Source organism: Larus michahellis, chromosome 1, assembly GCF_964199755.1.
Source record: "Larus michahellis chromosome 1, bLarMic1.1, whole genome shotgun sequence".
Lineage (NCBI taxonomy): Eukaryota > Metazoa > Chordata > Aves > Charadriiformes > Laridae > Larus > Larus michahellis.
In genome coordinates this window covers 193,115,797-193,137,246 of record NC_133896.1, presented here as the reverse complement: position 1 = coordinate 193,137,246, position 21,450 = coordinate 193,115,797, and the positions used below count along the sequence as shown (strand labels likewise).

Genomic DNA, 21,450 nt, shown 5'->3' with positions numbered 1-21,450 from the left:
CAGAGAGGCACTTTTCACCACCTCGTGTGTTTTAATAAAATACTGATTCCCAATTCATTACTGTATGAAAAATCCTAATATCTGGGGGCTCACAGTCACAACACTCCAGAATTTTTATTCACTTTGAGGATTATTTGCATTCATGGAGGCCCTACATAACAGAGTTGGGGGCTATTTCTACACTTGTAAATGCATCTACCCGAATGCAGGATTGCCAGTGCCGTGCCAAGCTGTGCAGCGTTAACCCTGGTGCAGTCTCATCCATAGTGCTTGGTAACAAATTATCCCTTGAGCAAACTATCCCCCTGACAATATTTGAGCTTGTTTTGTATAGAAGTAGCTGTTTAACACCTAAAGTGAGCCTGGGCATCAATAAAGGTTTGCCTAGTTTGGGCAATAAGAGGATCAGGACCTGGGAATATGCTATAAGTTATTTGACAGTGTAGATACACCCTGAGGGTTGTAGTCCTCAAGGGGAACAGTTAACTTGGGTGTGTTATATCAGGACTAAACACTGACAGGGAGAAGCCATTTTGTTCTGTGATCATATAAGGGAAATGCTAGGAGCTCAACAGACTTGTGGCTCTCTTGATCCCCCCCCTTCCAGTGGGGAAGCTAGGCTACACACATATATCAGTTGCTGGCTGTGATAACTATCTGAGATGCTGGCTACTAATCCATGAGAAGAATTCCTTGTCTAAAAAATCCCTCACATTCAGAGCAGTGTCCTATCGGATTTTAATGTTAAGCTAGTAGCAATCACGAAAGAAACCAAAAGATGTAACTTTTCAAATTTCCAAAGCTCCAGAATGGATTCTAATTCAGCTAAGAAGGTGTATCAACCTAGAATTCAGTACAAAAGGCAACATGCAGCCAAAACTCTTGATGTGGGCAAAAATTTTGCCCGTGAGAGTACTGTGAGGCAGACCCTTTATTAGCGCCAGCCAGTTCTTAGCAAAACTATGTCTTACCTTTCCCCTGCACACAACCCATACTGCCTTATCACTGTGATGGCTGGGTTAGCAGAGAGCACTCGTACAATCTCTACAGTCTCCTGCCTCTGGAAGAACAATACAAAAGCAAAAGGTCACAGGGGGTGAAATGAGGTAGCAGAAACATCTAGGTGTTAGGACAGTGTGCAACAGCTCGCTTCTGATGTAAAGCTGTTCAGACAGACAGAGAGAGATTTCATGGCTGAAATATTTATGCATGGATGTGTCAACGCCGTGCTGTGATGATTCCTTTCTGGGTGCAAGCTTAGGGCCTCACTATGGAAAAAGAAAGTGTTTCTAAGCAGAAATCTCCCAGCTGAGTGTGCTCAGGGATTGCTGCACTCTGGCAATGGCATAATTTCTCAGTGTTTACAAAATCTCCTGAAAATGGTATTTCTTGGAAGGGTAAGGCTAACACCACAGTAGTGGTGCTACAGTATTTGTATCATGTTCTCAGAGAATTTTGTGTGTGTACCAGAGTGACGTCAGTTCCTAACCCTACATTCAAATATCTTCCTAACAATCTTATCTTCTCTAATGTTAATAGCAATAATATGCTGTAATTGTTCATTACTGCTTTATTCCCAAAATATTACAAGCTGCTCCCATTGTCTGGCTGCCATAGTATATTTTTGTGTTTAACTCGTGGACAGCTTCTGCCATGCATACTCACATTGGTTAGTACCTCAGGGCTGCACCATCCAGCATCTTGCTGATTACAGTCCAAATGGTTTAGCCTGCAAGGAATTCTATGTATCTGCATACACCTTATTTACTCTCAGAGGTCAGCAGACTGCAGGCATGTACCCCCCAATTTAGGAGAACATAGACTGAAACTAAACAAAACACACCAGAGCCATCATCCGGTTTTGCTTGTACTAAGCTATAGTCTCAGTGCTTATGAAATAAACAGGGTAAACAGAGAAATGACATGGGAATAAAGCACAACCTGCCTTATTGCATTTACTCACAGGAACTTACACAGGGTTTTTGTTTTGTTTGGGGTTTGCTAATGTTTTTCAAACTGAAACCATATTTCCTGTAAAGAATGCAGCCAATTCTGTGGCATAAGCAACCATGGAACGTTACTGTACTCCTAACAGCACACTGAAGTGCGCTGAGGGTTACAAAGTCCAAGGTGAGACATTCTCTAACTAGCATAGGAATGTGGAGCAGCGCTGCAGTTTTCTGCCTGGATATTCATAACAGCAGACGTGACCACTTAATTCTCTGGTTTTCCCCTGCTGTGCATTTTCCCTGTGCCAGGGTTAGAGGAAAGTAACCAGGCAGGTTTGTACAGGCTGTGAGGGAAAGGGAGAAGCTCAAGGGCTAACACGGCAAGGGACTGAAAGTAGGAAGAGGGGACATTATCTCAGCCTGTACGCAGGACTCGCACAAGCCTAACATCTGCTCTGTTCACAGCAAGTGTGATTATCTAGCATCATTATAGCAGTCTAGGCTGTACAGTTTTGGTTGCTAATTGCATGTTGTAGGTGATGATCACAAAACTATTTCCATATAGTTCACAATTATATACTTACAGATATCATAGTATGTATCTCTAGTTCAGGCTGCCATTCATTTTTCATTGTAGGAAATAACATTCTGCCACTCAGACTATTGCCAAGCTGTTCCTTTCTGGGCCAGAAGTCTTCATTTTGAGCATCGGAATCAGGATGAATTGTTTAGGAACACTTCAGTCAAAAACTCCTAGCCATGTCCAAGAACAAAATCAGTTACAACTGACTCAGGCTGCTGGTTTTAAATAGATTCTTTCATCTGTTTTAATAAGAACAAGCATTTTCAGATTTGGTGCAAAGGTATGACATTTAGCTGGATGGTCTCTGTAGGGAAGAAAATATCGCTGTGAAAGTGTGTCTTTTTGCCCTCTATAAACTCTTATTTCACACACAATACCTAGTATGAGCAGACAGTGCTGAGTTCAAAAGTTTTAACTTCATGGTGGGAAGTACCTTTTGTGTGAGAGCCTAATACTTAACACAACGTGCTGAGAAAGTGGAAGACTTGAGTACAAGGCCTTTGCCAGAGTGAAGAGATTTAGAAAAAGAATTATTAGGCTACCGTACAGGGTCAGAAAAGACAGAATATTTCCATTCCTCCCCTATCTCTGCTATTGAAACCAGCTAACATAAGCTCTTGAAATCTTACATAGGGTTCCTAAACTAGCTTCTCTGCACGCCACATAAAATACATGAATTTATCTAGCTTGCACACCAAACTTTGTAAACATATAGTTCTTTAATGTGCTTTAAAACATAATTATACCTATAATGACAATTTCCTTATGGCAAACATGGGCTGTCCAGATACGCAACTCCAAGTGATTCTCTCAGGCTTCGTAGCCCCAATGCACATACCAGAGGAACTGAAAACACATTTTAAATTTCATTTCCCCAGCTGTCACTTGTGTACCCTTTCCTATTGGTATACTTTGCCCCATTAGTAGGGGACAGGAATTTCACAGGTTTATTCGTTACATAAAACGCTACTTAGTGTGGCTCAACACAGTCTCTTATGTTTCTGCGAAGAGTGTCCCTTTGACAGCTTTCCAGAGCAGAGGATGCAGGCCCAGGTCTGTAGCACCAAAATTCATTCCCAAAACTGAACATCCCCTTTCCAGCCCCGGCTCAGCTGAGAACAGCATTTATCCTGAGCAGGTACTCCATAAAACTCTCATTCCTTCCCTCCTCTGCCACAGCCTTCACACGGCAACATGGCACCCGCTGTTGCAGCCCACAGAGTGCAGGGGGCTTACCCACATCGACCACTACAACACCCAGCGGGCTGGGGACATCCCACCTGGGTGGCTAAAGGCAGCCCCCCTTCCCTGGGGAAAATGGAAAGGATAAAGAAAAAACAACGCACAAGCCACTGTGGGGGAAGAGGGAGAGCAAAACGCGCCCCCCTAGACACACGTTACTGTCCCTCACACCAGGTCGTGTGGGCGCCCAGTAATGGCGGCGGCAACGGGCAGGGCCGGGCCTCCCCTCGGCCCTTACCCTAAGGGCGGGCGGGCAGGGCCGGGCCGGGCCGGGCGCCTTATGTAAGGGCAGAGGCGGGGCCAGCCCGGCTGTGGCGGCGGCAGCAGGAGCTCCACCGCCATGTCCTGGTACCGCAACACCGTGTGGTTCGTGAAGGGGCTACGGGAGTACACGAGGTACGGCCACCGCTGACCCCGGGCTGTGGGGCCCGGGGCGGCTGCGGGCGGGGCGGGCGCCGCGCTGCGGTCAGGCCGGGGGCGTTTCTCTGCGACCGTGGGGCGTTTAACCATTTCGAGGTGTTGTATTTTTAAAATGTTTTTAATGGTAGCCTCCCTGTCGCCGACAGCGCGGACAAATTTTAAGGCTTTATCTGGGAGGTGCCCAGCGGCGCTGCCTGGGCCTGCCTCGCCCCGGGGCTGCATCTGGGCCACCTCCCAAGTGACAAAGTTTGGGCTGTGTGGCTTGTGGCGGGCAAACGCCTCAAGTTGTTGCTACATCACTCCTTGCAGTGCCACTGCTGCTGTAGGTGGCCTGTCCCACGAGTACGGAGAGTCGTGGGGAGGGGGGGTGTGCTGGGCCGTGAAGGGAGAGTGCTTTTTAACTGGGTTTTTTGGAAGTACTTTCTTCTAGTTTTCTCACAGGTGTCTCTCACTTACTCAGGAGCGGCTACGAGTCTGCTTCCAAGCACTTCAATCCAGCTGATGTGGAGGTGAACGTGGCTGGAAGATCCTTTCTGGTCACCGGCGCCAACAGTGGCATCGGCAAGGCCACAGCCACAGAGATAGCAAGGAGAGGTGAGACGGGACGAGATGAGGAGATCTGAGGGGTCCACGTAGAGAAGATGGGAGGAAGCCAGTTTGGCCTTCCAGCACAACCACAAAGGCACAGTTCCCGGGGACAAAGGGTCAGGCATGTTAATTTACAAAGCTGTTAGTGTAGGTTAGAGGTTTAAGCATCATCTGTGCTGTGAAAACTGGAATGGTGAAACAAAATTAATGGAGAATATTTGCAAAGTGTTTCTGAAGTGCACGTTTACCAAAACTGTCTTTATTACAGTGGCATCTGAGGATGTTAGTGACGGATCAAGGTCTGCTTAAGGCTGATTTGGTACTAGTAGCAGCCTGTCTGAATTTGAACTGTTTTGGAGAACTTGCAACTGTATCATATGATGAAAGAAAACAATTGACTTTACTAATCTGAGACAGGAGAGTGTAAAAGGAGCAAAAGTTGTGCTTGGTCTTAAGAATAACCTGTGCCCTTTAACTGATTGCACACAACCATTTTTTCTGTCTCCCTCTGTAAGTGAGGAAATGGTATGAACTAGAACTAGCTACTGTTGAAGGATAAACCTAATCCCTTCCAGAGTGGGCAAAATAATTCCTGTTGTGCAAGAGTGATAAGAGTTTTGGCATGTAGGATAGAAGGGAGGAGCTTGCAGCTCGTTGCTCTCTTTTTGCCTGCTTAGGTTTCATAACAATCTTACGAGGGAAAGTGGTGACTCAGTTAAATTAAACCAATTCAAAATCATTAGCATCAAAGAGCCTTTGGGTTAAAGATCCCCATCAGTGCCAGTATGTGATTGATTTCGGGTTCCCACCACTGCCATTATGTATAATAGCCTTATGTAAGTATTGCCTCATCTGATGACTCTTTTGCTCACAAATGGATATGTCTGCCAGGTTTTGCAAGCTGTCAAGCTGACTGGGTCTGCATAGGATTTGGTCACCCTGTCTAGTATTTGGAGCCCAAAGAACAACCTTGGGCTCACACTGCTTGTCTGGTACCTCGTGTGGGTGTTGCTGTGCATATGAAGTTAAAATGACTCAACGGTGCCTTCCTGATCCTATCCTTGTGCCTGTTGCTCTGAAACTCAATGTCAGCTGTTGGGGCTCTGGCTTCTAGTTGAAACTCTTCAAGTATATCATGACAAGAAAATAAGGAATTTGAAGCAAAAGAATAACCAAGTTATGTTAGGTTTACCTTCAAGCGCTTCAGATCTCTGTAAATAATGACAGTCATGATGACAATTTCTTTAGCCTGAGTTCAGCTTTCCTCTGAATCAGTGTCTTATGGGTATTACAGATCCAGGCTTTCCTGTATGTCTTGTGTATTGCACTTCCAGTTTGATGCATTCGTCCCACAAGCACTCTTACAATTCCCATGTGTTGTTTAAGTTCAAATAATTTCAATCTTTGCCACGGAAAATACATTTAAATCCCTTTCCTAGCCCATAGGTCACACCAAAACTTCCCTCTCCCCTTAACAGCAAGAAAAAAGTTGATATTCAAAGCCCTTAAAACCCACCTCTATTTTTATTGAATGTTTTACACTGTAAACTATGAGAATCACAGAATGGTAGGGTTGGAAGGGACCTCTGGAGATCATCTAGTCCAACCCCCCCCTGCCAGAGCAGGGTCACCAATGTGTTGGTGACCATCAGAATGGTGACCATCTGATGTCGGTGAACATCAGAATGTTCCTGATCAGCTTGAAGACCAGCTACTTCTTCCATGTGTTTAATTTGTATCTGCACATGTTGTGCTGTCCCTTGTGCTTTGGGAAGAGTTCCTTAAACAACTGCAAATGCACATCCTTAACTGCCTTAAGATCTGCAATTAAAGCCGCCTTTTGCAGTGAAGCCTGCAATCACTGTGAGAATATCCAGAGATGAGCATTGGACACTGCCCCTTCTGATTGTCTTTTCTCTCACTCATGAAATCTGCTTTCTCTGGGGCAAAAACTGTCTTTCATTCTGATCTGTATATATTCGGTACCTGTCTGTGCACAGTCCCTTCCATGCATGGTGTATGTGTAACACAAAGTGAAGATGAACCTTTTATTAAACATTGGTTAGTGTCATTTGTATGACTATCCCAAATTAAGGAGTTTCGCCACTGTGGTTGTGCACTCGTTAAAAGTAATGCAACCAGCTCTGACAGTGCAGTAGAGGAATCACACCCTGTTAGAAATTTTCAGAAGAACCTTGAGGCTTGTTGCCTGCATCAGCTGCATGCCAAGTATACTTGCTGTAATGGTGGTTAGTGGAAAAACATCTCTCTTGGACAGAAAACTTCATTATCAGACTGCACGCTAAGCTGTGCAGTGTGTGACTGCTCTATCCCTAGGTTAGACTTGGTGTCTTACGTTTGGGTTCTGGGCACTAGAAGAGTGACCCGGCACTGTTGTTTCTATTATCATGCCTTTGGGATTACATTGCTTGAGCCTTCTAGTGGTGGACTGCTAGCAACCCCTAAAATACCTTTAACGATAGGTTAGAGTATGGTTGAGATTAACACATTACTTGTAATGATCACAAATAGATAATGATACAAATACATAGTATAAAAATGGATTATGCCTACCTGTACTTCAGCCCTGTTTTCGAAGGCTCTCTTTAATGTGGCTAAGCTATGAGGAAAGTATCCAGGCCTTTGAGAGAAACCTTGCCCTGTTTATTCCTTTTCATAGAAAAGCTGGTTGGAAGGGACCTCTAGAGGTCATCTCGTCCAGCATGCCACTTGAAGCAAGACTTTTGCCAGCACTAGATTGTTTTGTCTTGCTGCGTCTTGCAAGGATGGAAATTATGCTGCCTCTTGGGACAGCCTGATCTATTTAGAAGAAAACCAGTGAAAAATTTTTTCTTGATGCTTGACCTAAACATCCCAAGCTGCAATTTGTAGCTGTGGTCCTTGTCATAGCTCTCACTGCTGAGAAGAATTCTGGTATCTGGCATTTTTATTTCCTTTTCACAGAGCAATTCCACTCACTTGTGTTGTTCAAGGCCTTTATTGATCTTTCTAAGGTATGTGTCAAAAGAAGTATTTATGATACGGATGCCTTTGCTTCAGTTGCCAGTGTAGCTCTGGTATTTTATCAACACTAAACAGGATGCGCAAACTTGACAGTAAATAGTTTGGGTGGACAGTACCTGGAATGCAGCGGCATTCTCCAGCCGTGCCTGAGGACCCTATTACAGCATGGTGCTTTCTCCCTTCTGCGTGCCTTCATAGGGACCAGAGCCAAGCAGAAATCTTCTAGCTTTCTTACTACATCTGCTCTTTGTATCCTAAACCTTTTGTTTGAAGGACCTGTGCCTTAGTCCTTTGACAGACCCTGTTGGGATTCTTGGTATCTCTGGTCTGCCTGATGGTGCTGCTGGGTCGGTGCTTTTTGGGGGGAGTTTGACTCTAGGAATGGCCCAAAGGTGGTGGACCTGGAAATGCTAGGGGGTGCCATGGCCCTAACCAGCTCTCAGCTCACCAGCAAGTGTAACAGGAGCCATGAGAGCTCCACAGACATGAGCTGCAGTAGGATTAATGAAAAGCCACCATTAGTTCTTGGCACAGAGAAATGGGACTGTTGGTTGTGCGCAGCTCAGGAACGTTCTGCCTGCTGGGAAGCTCTTATGATATTTCAGTGACCATCTGACCAGTGTTGCCACTGTTACTAGCAGGCTATAGATGTCCCACAAACTGGAATGCAATTACAATAGGTTTTTTGTTTAATTTGGATTGTATTAAAAACTAACGCTGAACAAGAACTGCAAATTATACATCCCTTCCTGCCTCTCCTTTTTCACTGATGCCTCCCCCAAATGCAGTTAATAATAACGAAATGTGTTTCTCGTCAAAATCCACCAGGTGGCACGGTTCATCTGGTTTGCCGAAATAAGGAACGGGCTGAGGTTGCCAAAGGAGAAATAGTGACAGAAACGGGCAATCAGGTGAGGTTTTTTTCAGTCTTTTTTTCACTCTTAGAAAGATTGTTAATATGAAAGACTTCAGAGGCCTTGATGTATTCTGTTTTGTCATTTTGCTGTTGTGTTTTTAACAGTATTTCCATGTGGACGTGGAAGCATCTAGTAGTTTATCATCCATATGATTTGAAGTGATTTAATTTCACTAGGTGATGGTTTCTGTGACTATAGCATCACCAGCAGCATGCTGTTTTATTTAATGTTTGTTGTCTATGTGCTTTGTTTTGTCCTACTTACTATTCCTAACTATGTGGCTGGGACTTTTAACAATTAATGCATTGCAACACTTGCAATAACGTTTATGAGCTTACAGCATTGGAGTTGAAGGTTTTATGTGTCTGAATAACATGCTTTTGATTTGCTAAGGTTGGCTGCTCTGTGAAATCCTGTGTGGTCCTAGTTCCACGCTCTACAGACTTTTCCATCTCCTTTTCATATAGTATCTCTTCCTTACCTCTTCCCTTTTGTTACAGATTCTTTTTGCTTCCACATATATCACTCTACAGTATAGCCCGGTAGCTGTCACTGTTACTTTTGCTAATTAGTTAGGAGGGTGTGCTTATGGAGAAGTGCAGTCATTGTCTTTCTATCTTGGTGTACTGGTTTTGGTTGGGATAGAGTTAATTTTCTTCATAGCAGCTCCTATGGTGCTATGTTTTGGATTTGCGACCAAAACGGTGTTGACAACCCATGTTTTAGTTATTGCTGAACAGTGCTCGCACAGCCTTTTCTGCTTCTCACCCTGCCCCACCAGTGAGCAGGCTGGGGATTCCACAAGAAGTTGGGAGGGGACACACTGGGACAGTTGACCCCAGCTGACCAAAGAGATATCCCAATACTGTGTGATGTTGTGTTCAGCAATAAAAGCCGGGGGAAGAATGAGGAAGGGGGGACATGGGGACGTTCACATTTATGGTGTTTGGCTTTGGCTGTTGCACGTGATGAAGACCTGCTTTCCTGGGGATTGCTAAACACCTGCCTGACAATGGGAAGTAGTGAATGAATTCTTTATTTTGCTTTGTTTGCATACACAGCTCTGCTTCACTTATTAAACTGTACTCAAGCCCCAAGTTTTGTCTGTTTTACCCTTCTGATTCTCTCCCCCATCCTACTGGGAGGGGAGTGAGCAAGTGGCTGTGTGGGGCTTAACTGCCTACCAGGGTTAGCCCACAATGCTTGGATGGAGAGCTATCTTCATTTTAAATAGTGACTTGGCTCCTGAGCACAGTATTTTGATTCCAGTAATAGTTTTTAATGTGGATCAACAATTCTGAAGACTTTTTATGGTTAGAGATACCATATTCACTAAATTTCTGCTCTTTGGTTTCAGCTCCCTAGTGTGTCACAACGAGCATTACACTTGGTTCTTGAATGGTGGTGAATTAGATCAGTCCTTATGTAGAAATAAATACTTTCCAGCTGTCTATAACTGTGTAATCCTATGGCTATAGTAAGACTGGTGATTATCTGTGTTGCCTCCTTTTCTAACTGCAGTCAGACAGCTTTTGAAGAGGGGTGAGTTCGATGACCTCTGACGGATCCTTCATGTTCTGTTTTCTGTCATTTGGTGAAACAAAACTCGAGGCAAATAATGTTCTTCCTCTAACAGCAGCACAATTGCTGCATTCCCAGTTCTTGGTAGACTGCAAACCTGTGGTTTCTCTAGTAATGAAAGGGTATGAGAGCACTGCAGAACTTGTTCGTGACCCTGGGGACAGAGCACTTGTATAGAAAGCAGCATTCAGTGAAGTGTTAGATGAGCTGTACGAGAGGCCCTGTGGGACATGTGACTGTACTAGGAAGAGTCATTTTAATAAGGAGTCCACAAGACATCCTTCTTTATAAGTGCTTATTCAGAAGCAATCCAGGGAGATAATAAAATGCTTTATCTGCAATGTGACAAGCTGTGTCCAGACTTAACTTGTTTTTCCTGATCATATGGACAGAGGTCCTGTTGTTGTATATGCCATAGATTTTCTCCATCTTCCACAGCAACACAAGCTGGAGTTCAGTGTTGAAATAGAGCTATTATTTGGCAGGCACCTGCACCTAGACCTGGGAGCTGGGAAGTTCTCCTAATCTGTTAAAGTAAGTAGATTTAGTCACAAAGATTAGGTTTCACTTTGAAAATGACTTTGCCACCATTGAGGACTTTTATAGGGAACAGGCCTCTGGGTCCTTTTTCTGAGCCAATTTGACAGTCTTCAGCAGATAAGTGTTGATTTAGATCTTTTTCAGTCTCTGAAATCACTTGTAATATTGAACATCTGCCCAGAAAACTTCAGCTCTTCTGTTTCAGTAGATAATGGTAGTAGCGTTGAAAGTAGAGGTATCCAGTTAGACACAGTAGAGCAGTGTCAAGATTTTGGTCAGAAATGAACATTATGATGAGAAAATTCTGACCTAACTGAACTAAGGAGATGAAATCCAGTGGCTAGAGAGAAAAAAGTAATGTGGTTTTTATCTGCAGGGAAGCAGAATTACAGGCAGGGAATGATGCCTTATAATTTTCTCAGCTTCTTCACTTACCTCATTTGCTTGTATAATAAGTATTTAAAGAAACAGCTTTGAAAGAGAGGAGGTCTTTTAATGATTATTTGTTGTTTTGCATGAGAACACATCCTCTGCATAATTATTTTAGAACTGCCTTTTCCTGGGATACGCCATAAGACTATCTGGTACGTTTTTGAGACTAAGTGCTATCTAGGAGAAGAGTAGGAGTTCACATGCCTTTTGTATGCTGATAAATGCCACTGTGCTTGTACTTGGTAGAACACAAATTTGCACAAAGCAAGAGACTTGCCTGTAACAAACAGTAAAAGGTTTTGGATGTTTTGGAGAGAGGAGATATTTCTAGCCTTAGTGGTTTAGAAAATTATAACTTTGCTCTATGTCAGTCTTTTCCTTTCTTTATTTTCTTGCACCCGCATCCCTGGCTGTAGTATTTCAAAACGTTGCAAGACTGTTGTGACATGGGGTGGCTAACAAGGACTTAGCAGTTAATGCAGCAGTTAGCATGGAAGGGGGTGCAGAAGGCACCTGACACTCTGAGGCAGCTGGAGTGAGTGCAGTGATGTTCTCCTGCCCTGGTTGGAGTGACTGTGCCTGGCACATGGGAGGCTAACCCAGACAGAGCTTCAGAGAAATGATGTGGCAGATGTTGGACTGCAGGGAGTGACTGGTATTTTTCCCTGAGCCTGGGGCAGGGCTTGATGGTGGCCTCATCTGTTGGGTTCTGCTGTGGTCAAGGTGCTGGGCTGCCAGGTGAAGTGACTGCAGGAGATGAGCTGGCTGCATAACTGTAGGGAACAGAACAGAAACAGGAGATTGACAGGGTCTCTGCAGAGAGTAGAAGAGCACAAATCCCACATTGCATGGATGGAGGGACAGCTAGAAGGAAGCTCCAGTAAGCGGTGGATAGAGACTTCTAAGATGGGGAGGAATGGAAGCTTGTGACTGCTGGCACCAGAAGGCAGGCTCATTCTCTGTCTGCAGATGTGCGTTTATAGGATAGGTATGGTGCCATGGTAACAGATGAGGAAGAACAAGCTCTGTCAGGGGAGGTGTTGTAGCCAGATGAGCCTGAACCATTGTCGGCACTGGGAGGAAGTGATGGGTGATAATGGCTGGAGGCTCCCTCCTGTGGGGGATGGAGGCACCCATCTGCAGTCTTGGCTTGATATGTTGAGAGATTTGTCACTTCCTGAGGACTCAGATCTAGGGAATTGTAGAGAGTCTGCTGAGGCTCATGTGGATGTCAGACTAATACCTTTTGTTGCCCAACCACATGGGCACCCATGACATTGTCAGGGGTGACCTTGAGTTCATCAGGAGAGCTTATAGAGGGTGAAGGGCATGGGAGCCCAAATAGTGCTCTCCCGAATCCTTCCAGTGGAAGGGAAGGGCTTGGGTAGATGCATATGCACCCTGCAGGTCAACACCTGAATGTGCAGCTGGTGTCACTTTGGCCTTTGTCACTTTGTCTTTGACCTTTATGACCTCTTTGACCTTCTCTGAGAAATGAGCATTGCTGAGCAGGAATGACAAAGGGGAGCAAGAGTATCTTTGCCAACAGATTTGCTAAGCTAGTGAGGAGGGCTTTAAACTGGTTTCACTGGGGGATAGTGACCAAACGCAGAAGAGTACTGGAGTCACGGGACAGTGAGTATGTGTCTAGGGGACAGCAAAATGGAGGAGGCTCTCGCAGTTTTCATGTGAAAACAATATGACTGGGAGCCCATCTCAGATGCCTGTACATGAGTATGCATAGCATAGGCAACAAACAGGAATCCATGCATAGTTGCTGAGCTGTGATCTCACTGGAATTAGAGAGGTATGGTTGCCATGACTATAGACTGCTGGAATGGATGTATACAGGCCCTTTTAGAAGTGCAAGCTGGGAAGACAAGGAGAAGGAGTTGTGCTCTATGCAAAGGAGTTGCTTGAATGCATGGAGCTTTGCTCTGAAACAGGTAATGAGCCAGTTGAGAGCTTATGGGTAAGGCACAGGGGTCAGATCAATGTGGATGACATCATGGTGGGTGTCTGCTACAGACTGCCTGATGTTGTAGAGGCAGTAGATGGAGCCTTTTTTAGAAGGCTAGGGAAGCCCTGTGATCACAGGTCCTGGTACTCATGGAGCACTTGAACCACCCTCATACCTGCTGGCAACACGGCAGGGCATAAACAATCTAGGAGATTTCTGGAGAGCATTGAGGACAATTTGGCTCAGAAAGTAGCAACTACAGTACAAAGCTGATCTGTTAACCATTTTATAGTGGCACCCCCCATGAGTCAACACAGGGGCAAAAACTGTTCAACGTCTCTTTGAACAACTTGGATGATGGAGTGAAGTGCAATCTTTGTCAGATGGCAGATGATCTCAAGTGGGGGAACTGGAGAGCAGGGCTGCTATTCAGAGGGATTTAACAGGTGAGGAAGTGGCCTGGGATGGAGTGACCCCATGGAGCAGTACAGGCTGGGACTAGCTGGCTGGAAAGCAGCTTTGCAGAAAAAGGACCTGGAGTGACAAGTTGTCCCTAAGTGCGCAGTGTGTGTGCCCTGGGGCAAGGAAGGGCAACCACATCTCAAGCTGTATGAACACAAGTGTAGCCAGCGGGCTGAGGGAGGTGCATCTTCCTCTCTATTAAGCCTTTGTTAGACCACAGCAGGAGTCCTGTGCCCAGTTTTGGTCTCTGCAGGATAAGGAGGTCATTGATGTCCTGGAGTGAGTCCAGTGGAGGGCTGCCAATGTGACTAGGGAGATGGGACATGTGATGTGCAAGGAGAGGCTGAGAGGGCTGACTTTGCTCAGTACTAAGAAGAGAAGGCTGAGATGGGTCTTACTGTAGTCTGCAGCCATGTGATGGGAGGGTGAAGGGAAGGCAGTGCCATGCTCCTCTTGGAGGTCTGCGGTGAAAGGACAAGAGGTAGCAGACACAGATTGTATCAGGGAAAATTTCTGACTATATAGTAGGATTATTTTTTTTTCACCATGAGGGTGGTCAAACACTGGAGCAGGGTACTCGGAGAGGCTGGTGAATCTCTGTACTAGGAAATAAAACTTCCCCGGACAACCTAATCTCAGTTACCTGCCTTGAGACGGCGGTGGGACCAAGCAGCCTCCAGAGGTCCCTTCCAACCTAAATTATTCTCTAATGCTGTGACCTTGAGCGTTAACTTTAGAAAGTTGCTTTCAGCTAAAGAGGAAACTGCTGTATGAATTGTTTAAACAGAAGGTTTGCAAGCTTTGCAATATTTTTCTAGTTCTCTGCTGTGCCTGACTGTCTGTCACCTATATTTATCTAAGTAGCACTCTCTTTTAATAAATTCGGCATTAAAACACAATGGCTCAGAAGCAACTGATTCAAATGACTAAACATGTTTTAAAGACTAGAATTAGAGTTCCCAGTTGTGCACGTTAACTGTATTTTATTTATGTTCTGGAGATAATATTTTTTGATACTGCTCAAATACCTTTTTACCTAGACAGGCCTTAGCAGTGAACAGGGTCTCTTCACTCTCCATGCTGATTGTAATGTACTTTTTCTTTCCTTTAGAATATCTTCTTGCATATTGTGGATATATCTAATCCCAGAGAAATCTGGAGGTTTGCTGAAAAATTCAAAAATGAACATAAATTAAACGTGTTGGTAAGTTTGCATAGTTAAATCACCTGTCTGTCTTTGGAGTGTGTAGCCTCTGAACTTGTTCAATGGATAGTCTAGATTTTACAATTTGACCTGCAGTTCTGTACTTAATTTTCTCTAGATGTTGCTGCAGTAGTCACTGTGGTCCATTTGCCCTTGTCTATTCTCAGTTCACATACACAGATATGACATTAAAAAAATAATAGAGAAATGCAGTAGTTTTTTAGCTGCATCTTTTGAGGTTCTCACCACGCAAACATTGTAGCCTTTAGGTTGCATGTTAGGCTATGCACATTCTGCTAAACAGAATATGGCAAGGACTGATGCCTCCTCCCAAGAGACGATTACATTTGCTTTGAGCTCGTCTCTCTTAAAGATTAAACTTTTATAGAAAATCTAGTTAGAGCAGTCTAAAACAGAGCCAGGGAGAGAGCAAGCAGTTAAGCAGCATGACTGGTAAGGAGTTCAGTCCTCCTTCCCCTTTACTGAGCTGTGAAAATTTGCTCTGGGGGCTGAACTAAAACTGAGGCACCTGGAGCAGTTGTTTAGCTGCTCACTAGATGGGGAAATTCTGGCAGAAATGGGAAATTTGCTTTTGAGGAGTGGCAGTGAATGAGCAGGAAGGTATGTAGGGGCAAGTCTCTTTTTGAGGTGAGAAATAAAAGCTTGAGCGTCCTCTGAAAGGTAATGCAAAGAAAGAAGTGTGTTAGAGAATATGCTAGCTTCACACAGCTTGCAAGCTTCAGGCCCTTCCTGAGGTTTTACCTTACAGTGCATCCACGCTGTGTGGGGCAGCGTTGTTTTAGCAATGTGTGAGTCAGGTGGGTTATCTGTGCAGGATTATCAGGCAGAGAGAAAAGCTGGGGTCCCTACAACCTTGGTGCGAAGTCAGTATAAAGTACCTCTGCTGGTTAGCTCTACTCTTCTCAGGGCTAACTAGGCTGCTGCAACTTGCTGACCTGGATAATCTGCCAAGTTTGGAGCTAATTTATTTAATTTACTGAGGGTGGGAGTTCCTGTGGGCCATTCTACCGCATGTTGCACAGCTTCCCATAGCGAACTTCCCCTAATGGAGAACACATCACCACATAGCGTGGATTGTGCGGGGTCAGTGTGGTCTCTCAGATGAGACTAACAAACTACACTGCATATTTATGTTCTAATATCTGCTTTACCACTTGCTTAGTATTTTCTGTAAGAAAAGAGTTTAAAAACATGGAGTAAGGCACTTAAGAGGACTGTTGGCTCTTAGGGTAATACATTTGCACTGATCCATTTCTCTGAAGATCCTTTCTTTTGTGAAAAACTTTTGTGGTCAGTGGCAGAGTAGTGTGACTTGGAATGGCATGGTTTATTGAAACAGTTTGTAACTTTGTGTTACAGTGTCAGAAAACAGCAAACTAGCCTGGACTGCTTGTGTGTATGGTTTTGTTTGTAGAAATTTGTGTAGATTATTTTTGTTTACAGGAGTTGTCTTACAGATCAACAATGCAGGATGCATGGTGAATAACAGAGAATTAACTGGAGATGGACTTGAAAAAAACTTCGCAACAAACACTCTGGGTGAGTATTGAAGGCTTAGTTCTGAAATACGGTACTTATTTGGTTACAGAAGTATGTGTTTACAGCTGGATGTGTGAGGTGTGTACTCCCACTCAAAGAGGCGTTCTACCATTGCTGTACCAGGGAAGGAGTGGGGAAAGGAAAAGAGGCAATATTACAGCTTGTTTGGAGTGTCAGTTTTTAATTTCTCTATTTTTCAGTTGTTCTCCTGTCAGTGCCTTTGTTTATTATAGTAGCAGTGGACAATTGCGGATAAGATTTAATTAAAATTATTCTGAAATTTGCTAGGAAGCTTTGTTCCAAACAGTGCTGCTAATGATACTCTTTGTAGTAAGTGGGCCGGTGGCTTGGATAGAGGTTGGAGTATGTTCATTTATTTAAAAAGACATGAAAATTTTTCACAGAATCACAGAATGGTTCGGGTTGGAAGGGACCTTAAAGATCATCTAGTTCCAGCCCCCCTGCCCTGCCCCATACCCCCACTAGACCAGGCTGCTCAAAGCCTCATCCAGCCTGGCCTTGAACACTTCCAGGGATGGGGCATCCACAGCTTCCCTGGGCAACCTGTTCCAGTGCCTCACCACCCTCACAGTAAAGAATTTCTTAGTAGGCCTGAACAGCCCCATTTGATGTGACAGAGGCACTCTGTAGGAAGACTGTGCCTTGTAGTGCTCTGGATGCTCTCAAACAGTCGCAACATCTAGTCGAGTGATTGAGCAGTACTGGGTAGGTCTTAGGTACTCCACATATAAGGGGGGTATCCCATGAACTGTGTGGCGGAGTTATATGACAGACAAATTAAGGGAAGCAAATGAAGAGGGAAAGGGGAGATGTGCATGAGCAGGGAAGACGGTGAGCAAAGTGGAAGGTTACCCCCGTAAAAGCTATGGAAAAGATTTGAGCAAACAGCCAGTCAGCAGAGAGAATAGCTGTCTGCTGCCACGGATATCTGTAGGGCTGAAAGCTGCACCTCTTGCAGAGAGGTGTGCTTCCATCCACCAACAGTCCTGACACTCTGTTCCCTCTGCCTCCATGCAAGGTAGGAGACTTTCTCAAGAGACTGTCTTTGTTTCCTGTTTCTGTGACTGTTTTCCTCTTGTTCATCAGTATCTGGGACAAGGAAGGGGGAAGCTTAGGCTATAAAGATTGGGCATTTATAGAGCTAATGTAGCCTGGAAACCATTGTTGGGTTTTATTCTTAGCCTTTTTCCCTCATTGCTTCCTTAATTCCTATTTACTTTTGAAAACTAACATTTTGGGCATAAATGTCTTGTGCTTAGCTGATATGGTGCATGCAGCTTGTTTTTTCTGTAATTCTGACTACATCAAACTGACAATTAACTCAAGTATAAGGGCACAGATTCATTTTCTTCAAGTTAATCTTCTGCTGACATTCTTCTGTTTCTCATGGCCAAAATTCAAAATGAATTTTATTTTGCCATCAAATTTGCCCTGTCTGCAGAAGTACAAGAACCTTCTACCTTGAGAAATTTATTACCTTAAATTAGTTTAACCCTCCTGTGGTCTTTCAAACAAAAATCCAGCAACGCGCAGAGGTGCAGTTCTTCCAGAGGGAAGAAGAGTGAAACAAATTCAAGAGTCTGAATGTGGAAGTGTTTTGGTTTAATTCTAAACATTGAGAAAATTAATTGCTGAGGAACTGTACTGCTGCATCACTTGAATTTGGATTTTATCACAGAAGTAGAAGCAGCAAGTTCTCCTTTCCCAGCTGTAAATCAGCCTCACTAGAGATATACAGCTGCACAGAGGAAGCTGAATTACAATTGTAGCGAACTAGGAAAATGCCTGTATTATCTTTTGTGAGTGTTACGTATAGGTCTCCTTTATTCATTAGTGTATCACTAGCTGCATGACTGTACAAGAAAGTCAAGGAGGTGATTGCACATTTGAGCAGATAAGGTAAAGCAGATAACTCATCCTCTGTTGTCCAACTTCTGCAGAGTTCAGACAAGGACTGGGTTGTTTGTTTAGACTGGTTCTCTCTAGGCAGCAATAAGGGTTACATTTTGAAGCTTTTAGAGCTGAGTGGGACTTGGTTGAGCTGGAAGAGGCTGTCTGCAAGAGAAAGCTGTGCTTGCAGGTCAGACACATGAAGGACCAATGCTATCAACAGTGCAGGGTTTTTTTTTCTTCAGAGATGGGGTAATAAATCATATCTGCTGGAGTCATGGTAGGAGAAAGCTGTATGGAGAAATACATATCAGAGTAGATACTGTGTTAAGTCATTTCCCTCAGCACTAGGTACCTTTGGGCATGCGTTACTTTGGAGAAGTTACTTCTGTATCTGTAACTATCTGTGGTTATAGGTTCCCAGAGAAAAACTTGGCTAAATTAGATATAGCTGGTGTATAGGTTGCCTGTAAACTAGAATGTGGTCTGAGAGAACAAATAAAATTCCCCTCTCTGCTTCTTTCCACAGAAAAGCTAAAGCCTGATGGGTGACGTGGGCTCAAGGCCCCTGTTTTGAAAATCTGCAGTTATCCCCCTCAGCAGCAGCATCGAGACAATAACTCATGACTGCCTGATTTCTGCAGAAATAAGATGGAATAATATTAATATTTTTTTCAGATCTTCGCATGCAGAGTGTTCCTTGCATCTTTCTTTCACTGTTTGTTTCTACCCTGGGTCTTAGCTCTGGTCTAGAAAAGGATAGTGTAAGTTGTAATTATCTAAAAATGCAAGACTCTGAACTGTAACATGCTTTAAATGCAAGACAGAGTCTTTGAATTCTGTAGCTGATATCTGATTAATGTTTATATAAGCTGTAGAATTGCTTATTTAGGTGTCTAAAATGCTGTGGAGCTTTTAAATCCAAACTAAGAATATTTTCCTCTTGACTGACTTGTTAGTGTGTTTTCAAGCATAATGGATGTTAGAGTTCAGTTCTAATTGATAATCTGACTCGTGAAACATTCTTCATATCCTGATCTTTTCTTGAACATACATGGGACAAAAATGAATGCATAAGGTAGATAAGATGAATATGCACAAAAATAATACTGGTTAGCATAGAAAGTAAACTTCCCTTAATGTGAAATAACCACCGACTGGCTAGTTGAGAATGGCTCACTGAAATAGGATGTGCAGAGTCCTCTCTGGTATTGTCAGAATATACAGGTGGGTGAAGGTCATGGAAATGCAAAATTCAGGTTGATAGTTCAGGATCATACGTATGGTTTCTCAAATACTCAAGTTCAAACTGTAAGCTGCTTTGAGCAGGCAGTGGCAGCTCTATCTGCGCAGGTGCCTAGGATCCTTAAAGTGGGGCTCAGGCACAAACGCCACGTGGCTTGTTGTGGTTCTGTTGTTGCTCTCACATGAAATGTCTTACTTTTTTTCCCCTGCTAGATCCCCCAAAATTGTTGCTCTGATTGCTGGAGCTCAGTAAAGGTGCAGAGAGCACAATAGCTATGGAGCGCTTAGACCGTAATGTGGGAGCGCTAGCCAGGCACAAGTCTGAAATGGCACATTGCTGATTGAATCACACCTTCAGTTTGGAGTTGAGTGACTGGCTTGGGGTAATGTGGGCTGGTTTCCTGGGGAGCTGCCGCTCCCGATGGGCAGATTTTATTTGTGTATCCTTTAGTTTGTGTGTTGTTGCCCCTGTGTTTCCTCCTGTGGGTTGGCATTGTACTCAGGGTTGTATCCAGGAGCTGGGCAGTGACAAGCAATCATTTCTGATGAGACTTGCAGACTTCTGAGTCAACGCTTCAGTTTTGGGGTTTTTTGGTTGTTGTTGGTTGTTTTTTTTTTTCAATTTAATTTTATTTTACTTGTTTTAGTAAAACTGTCGACAAAAACTATTCAAACTGACAGTATTCAGTCATTATGGAAAAAAAAAAACCTGTCAGCAGAGGTAGGCAAGTGGAGGCAACAGAAGCCTGTTCTCATTGAATCACAAGACATTTAGATGAAACAATCCTTGTTCCTCTGTTTTATAGCCTGCTTCACTTTACTTTTACTCAACACATCTTCTTGCTTGACATGGAAAAATGGCATATATGTTACATTTTTATTGCTACTTAACCAGTCAAGGGGATGCTAAAACACACTCAGAGATAAATAAATAATGCTCCCAGTATGCCTCTTTTCTTCAGTCTAATGTGTGCTCATGTTTTAATGATACAGCCATATACATTTCCTCCATGTGCAAGAAGAGGTAGGGCTGGAGGAAACAAGATGCTTTTCTACCACGGTACCAGTATGGCCCATCAACGGGAAATTGTCTAACCTGTATGAATATTTGTCAGTCTCTTCCCTACACATAAACCATGTCTAACTAGTGTTTCACACAAGCCAGCATCGTCTGGTGGACTGTGTTCTGAACTACTGGGGCAGGCAACTTGGGTAGCAGCTGTCAGTCTACCATAAGGTCAGTGGCTCATCTTTGGCAAGACAGCCTTGCCTGTGAAAAGGAGACTATGACACCAATTTTCTTTCTAAAGAGCTTTGAGAGTTACGGATGAGAAGTGCTGTGTGAAAGGATAAGGTTGAATATAATCACACATCCACTAGCTATACTGAAGCCTGGGTTCCCAGGACACAGACAAACCCTTATTGAGCTGAGCTTTATAATTCAAGGGAAACATAAACCTTTGTTTTGTCTTTCATGTTCATTAGCTCTTCCCGTACACTCTTGGTTATTGCTAGTGGTGTGGAATTGGCCCTCAGAGACAGCACACTGAAATGTTCAATCCTGATCTTGTACTCAGGAAACAGACTCAGGGATGTCTCTTACTTGGAACTGCATAGATTGAAGGCTTGAAAAGATAACCAGGTCAAGGAAAAATGTCAGTTTGTTCTTTTTCTTTTTTTTTTAAAGACTTGGACGTAAGAAAAGCAAGCCAATTTAACTGATTTGTACCAGATGAATGAGCCATTGAAATCTGTACAATAAAACTTTATTTTTTGTTCCCGCTTTTTTCACAGTTGAAATAACACTGTTCCTAATAATACTGCAAAGCTCA

General features: G+C 43.7%; 1 protein-coding gene across 6 annotated transcripts in view; it reads left to right on the top strand.

Annotated features, from left to right (window-relative positions):
- Positions 1–3,888: 3,888 nt before the first annotated feature.
- Positions 3,889–21,450, top strand: part of DHRS12 (dehydrogenase/reductase 12) — a 31,607-nt gene continuing 14,045 nt past the window's right edge. Inside the window, exons 1-5 of one of the 6 annotated variants that reach the window (XM_074566440.1) lie at positions 3,889–4,170; positions 4,655–4,788; positions 8,635–8,717; positions 14,810–14,902; positions 16,381–16,462. In XM_074566440.1, coding sequence (XP_074422541.1) covers positions 4,115–4,170; positions 4,655–4,788; positions 8,635–8,717; positions 14,810–14,902; positions 16,381–16,462 — 448 coding nt within the window. In that variant the 5' untranslated portion in view covers positions 3,889–4,114. Of the gene's footprint in view, positions 4,171–4,624; positions 4,789–8,634; positions 8,718–10,742; positions 10,839–14,809; positions 14,903–16,366; positions 16,463–21,450 lie in introns of those variants that run through there. The other 5 variants (XM_074566450.1, XR_012584550.1, XM_074566458.1 and 2 more) reach the window with 5 other exon arrangements.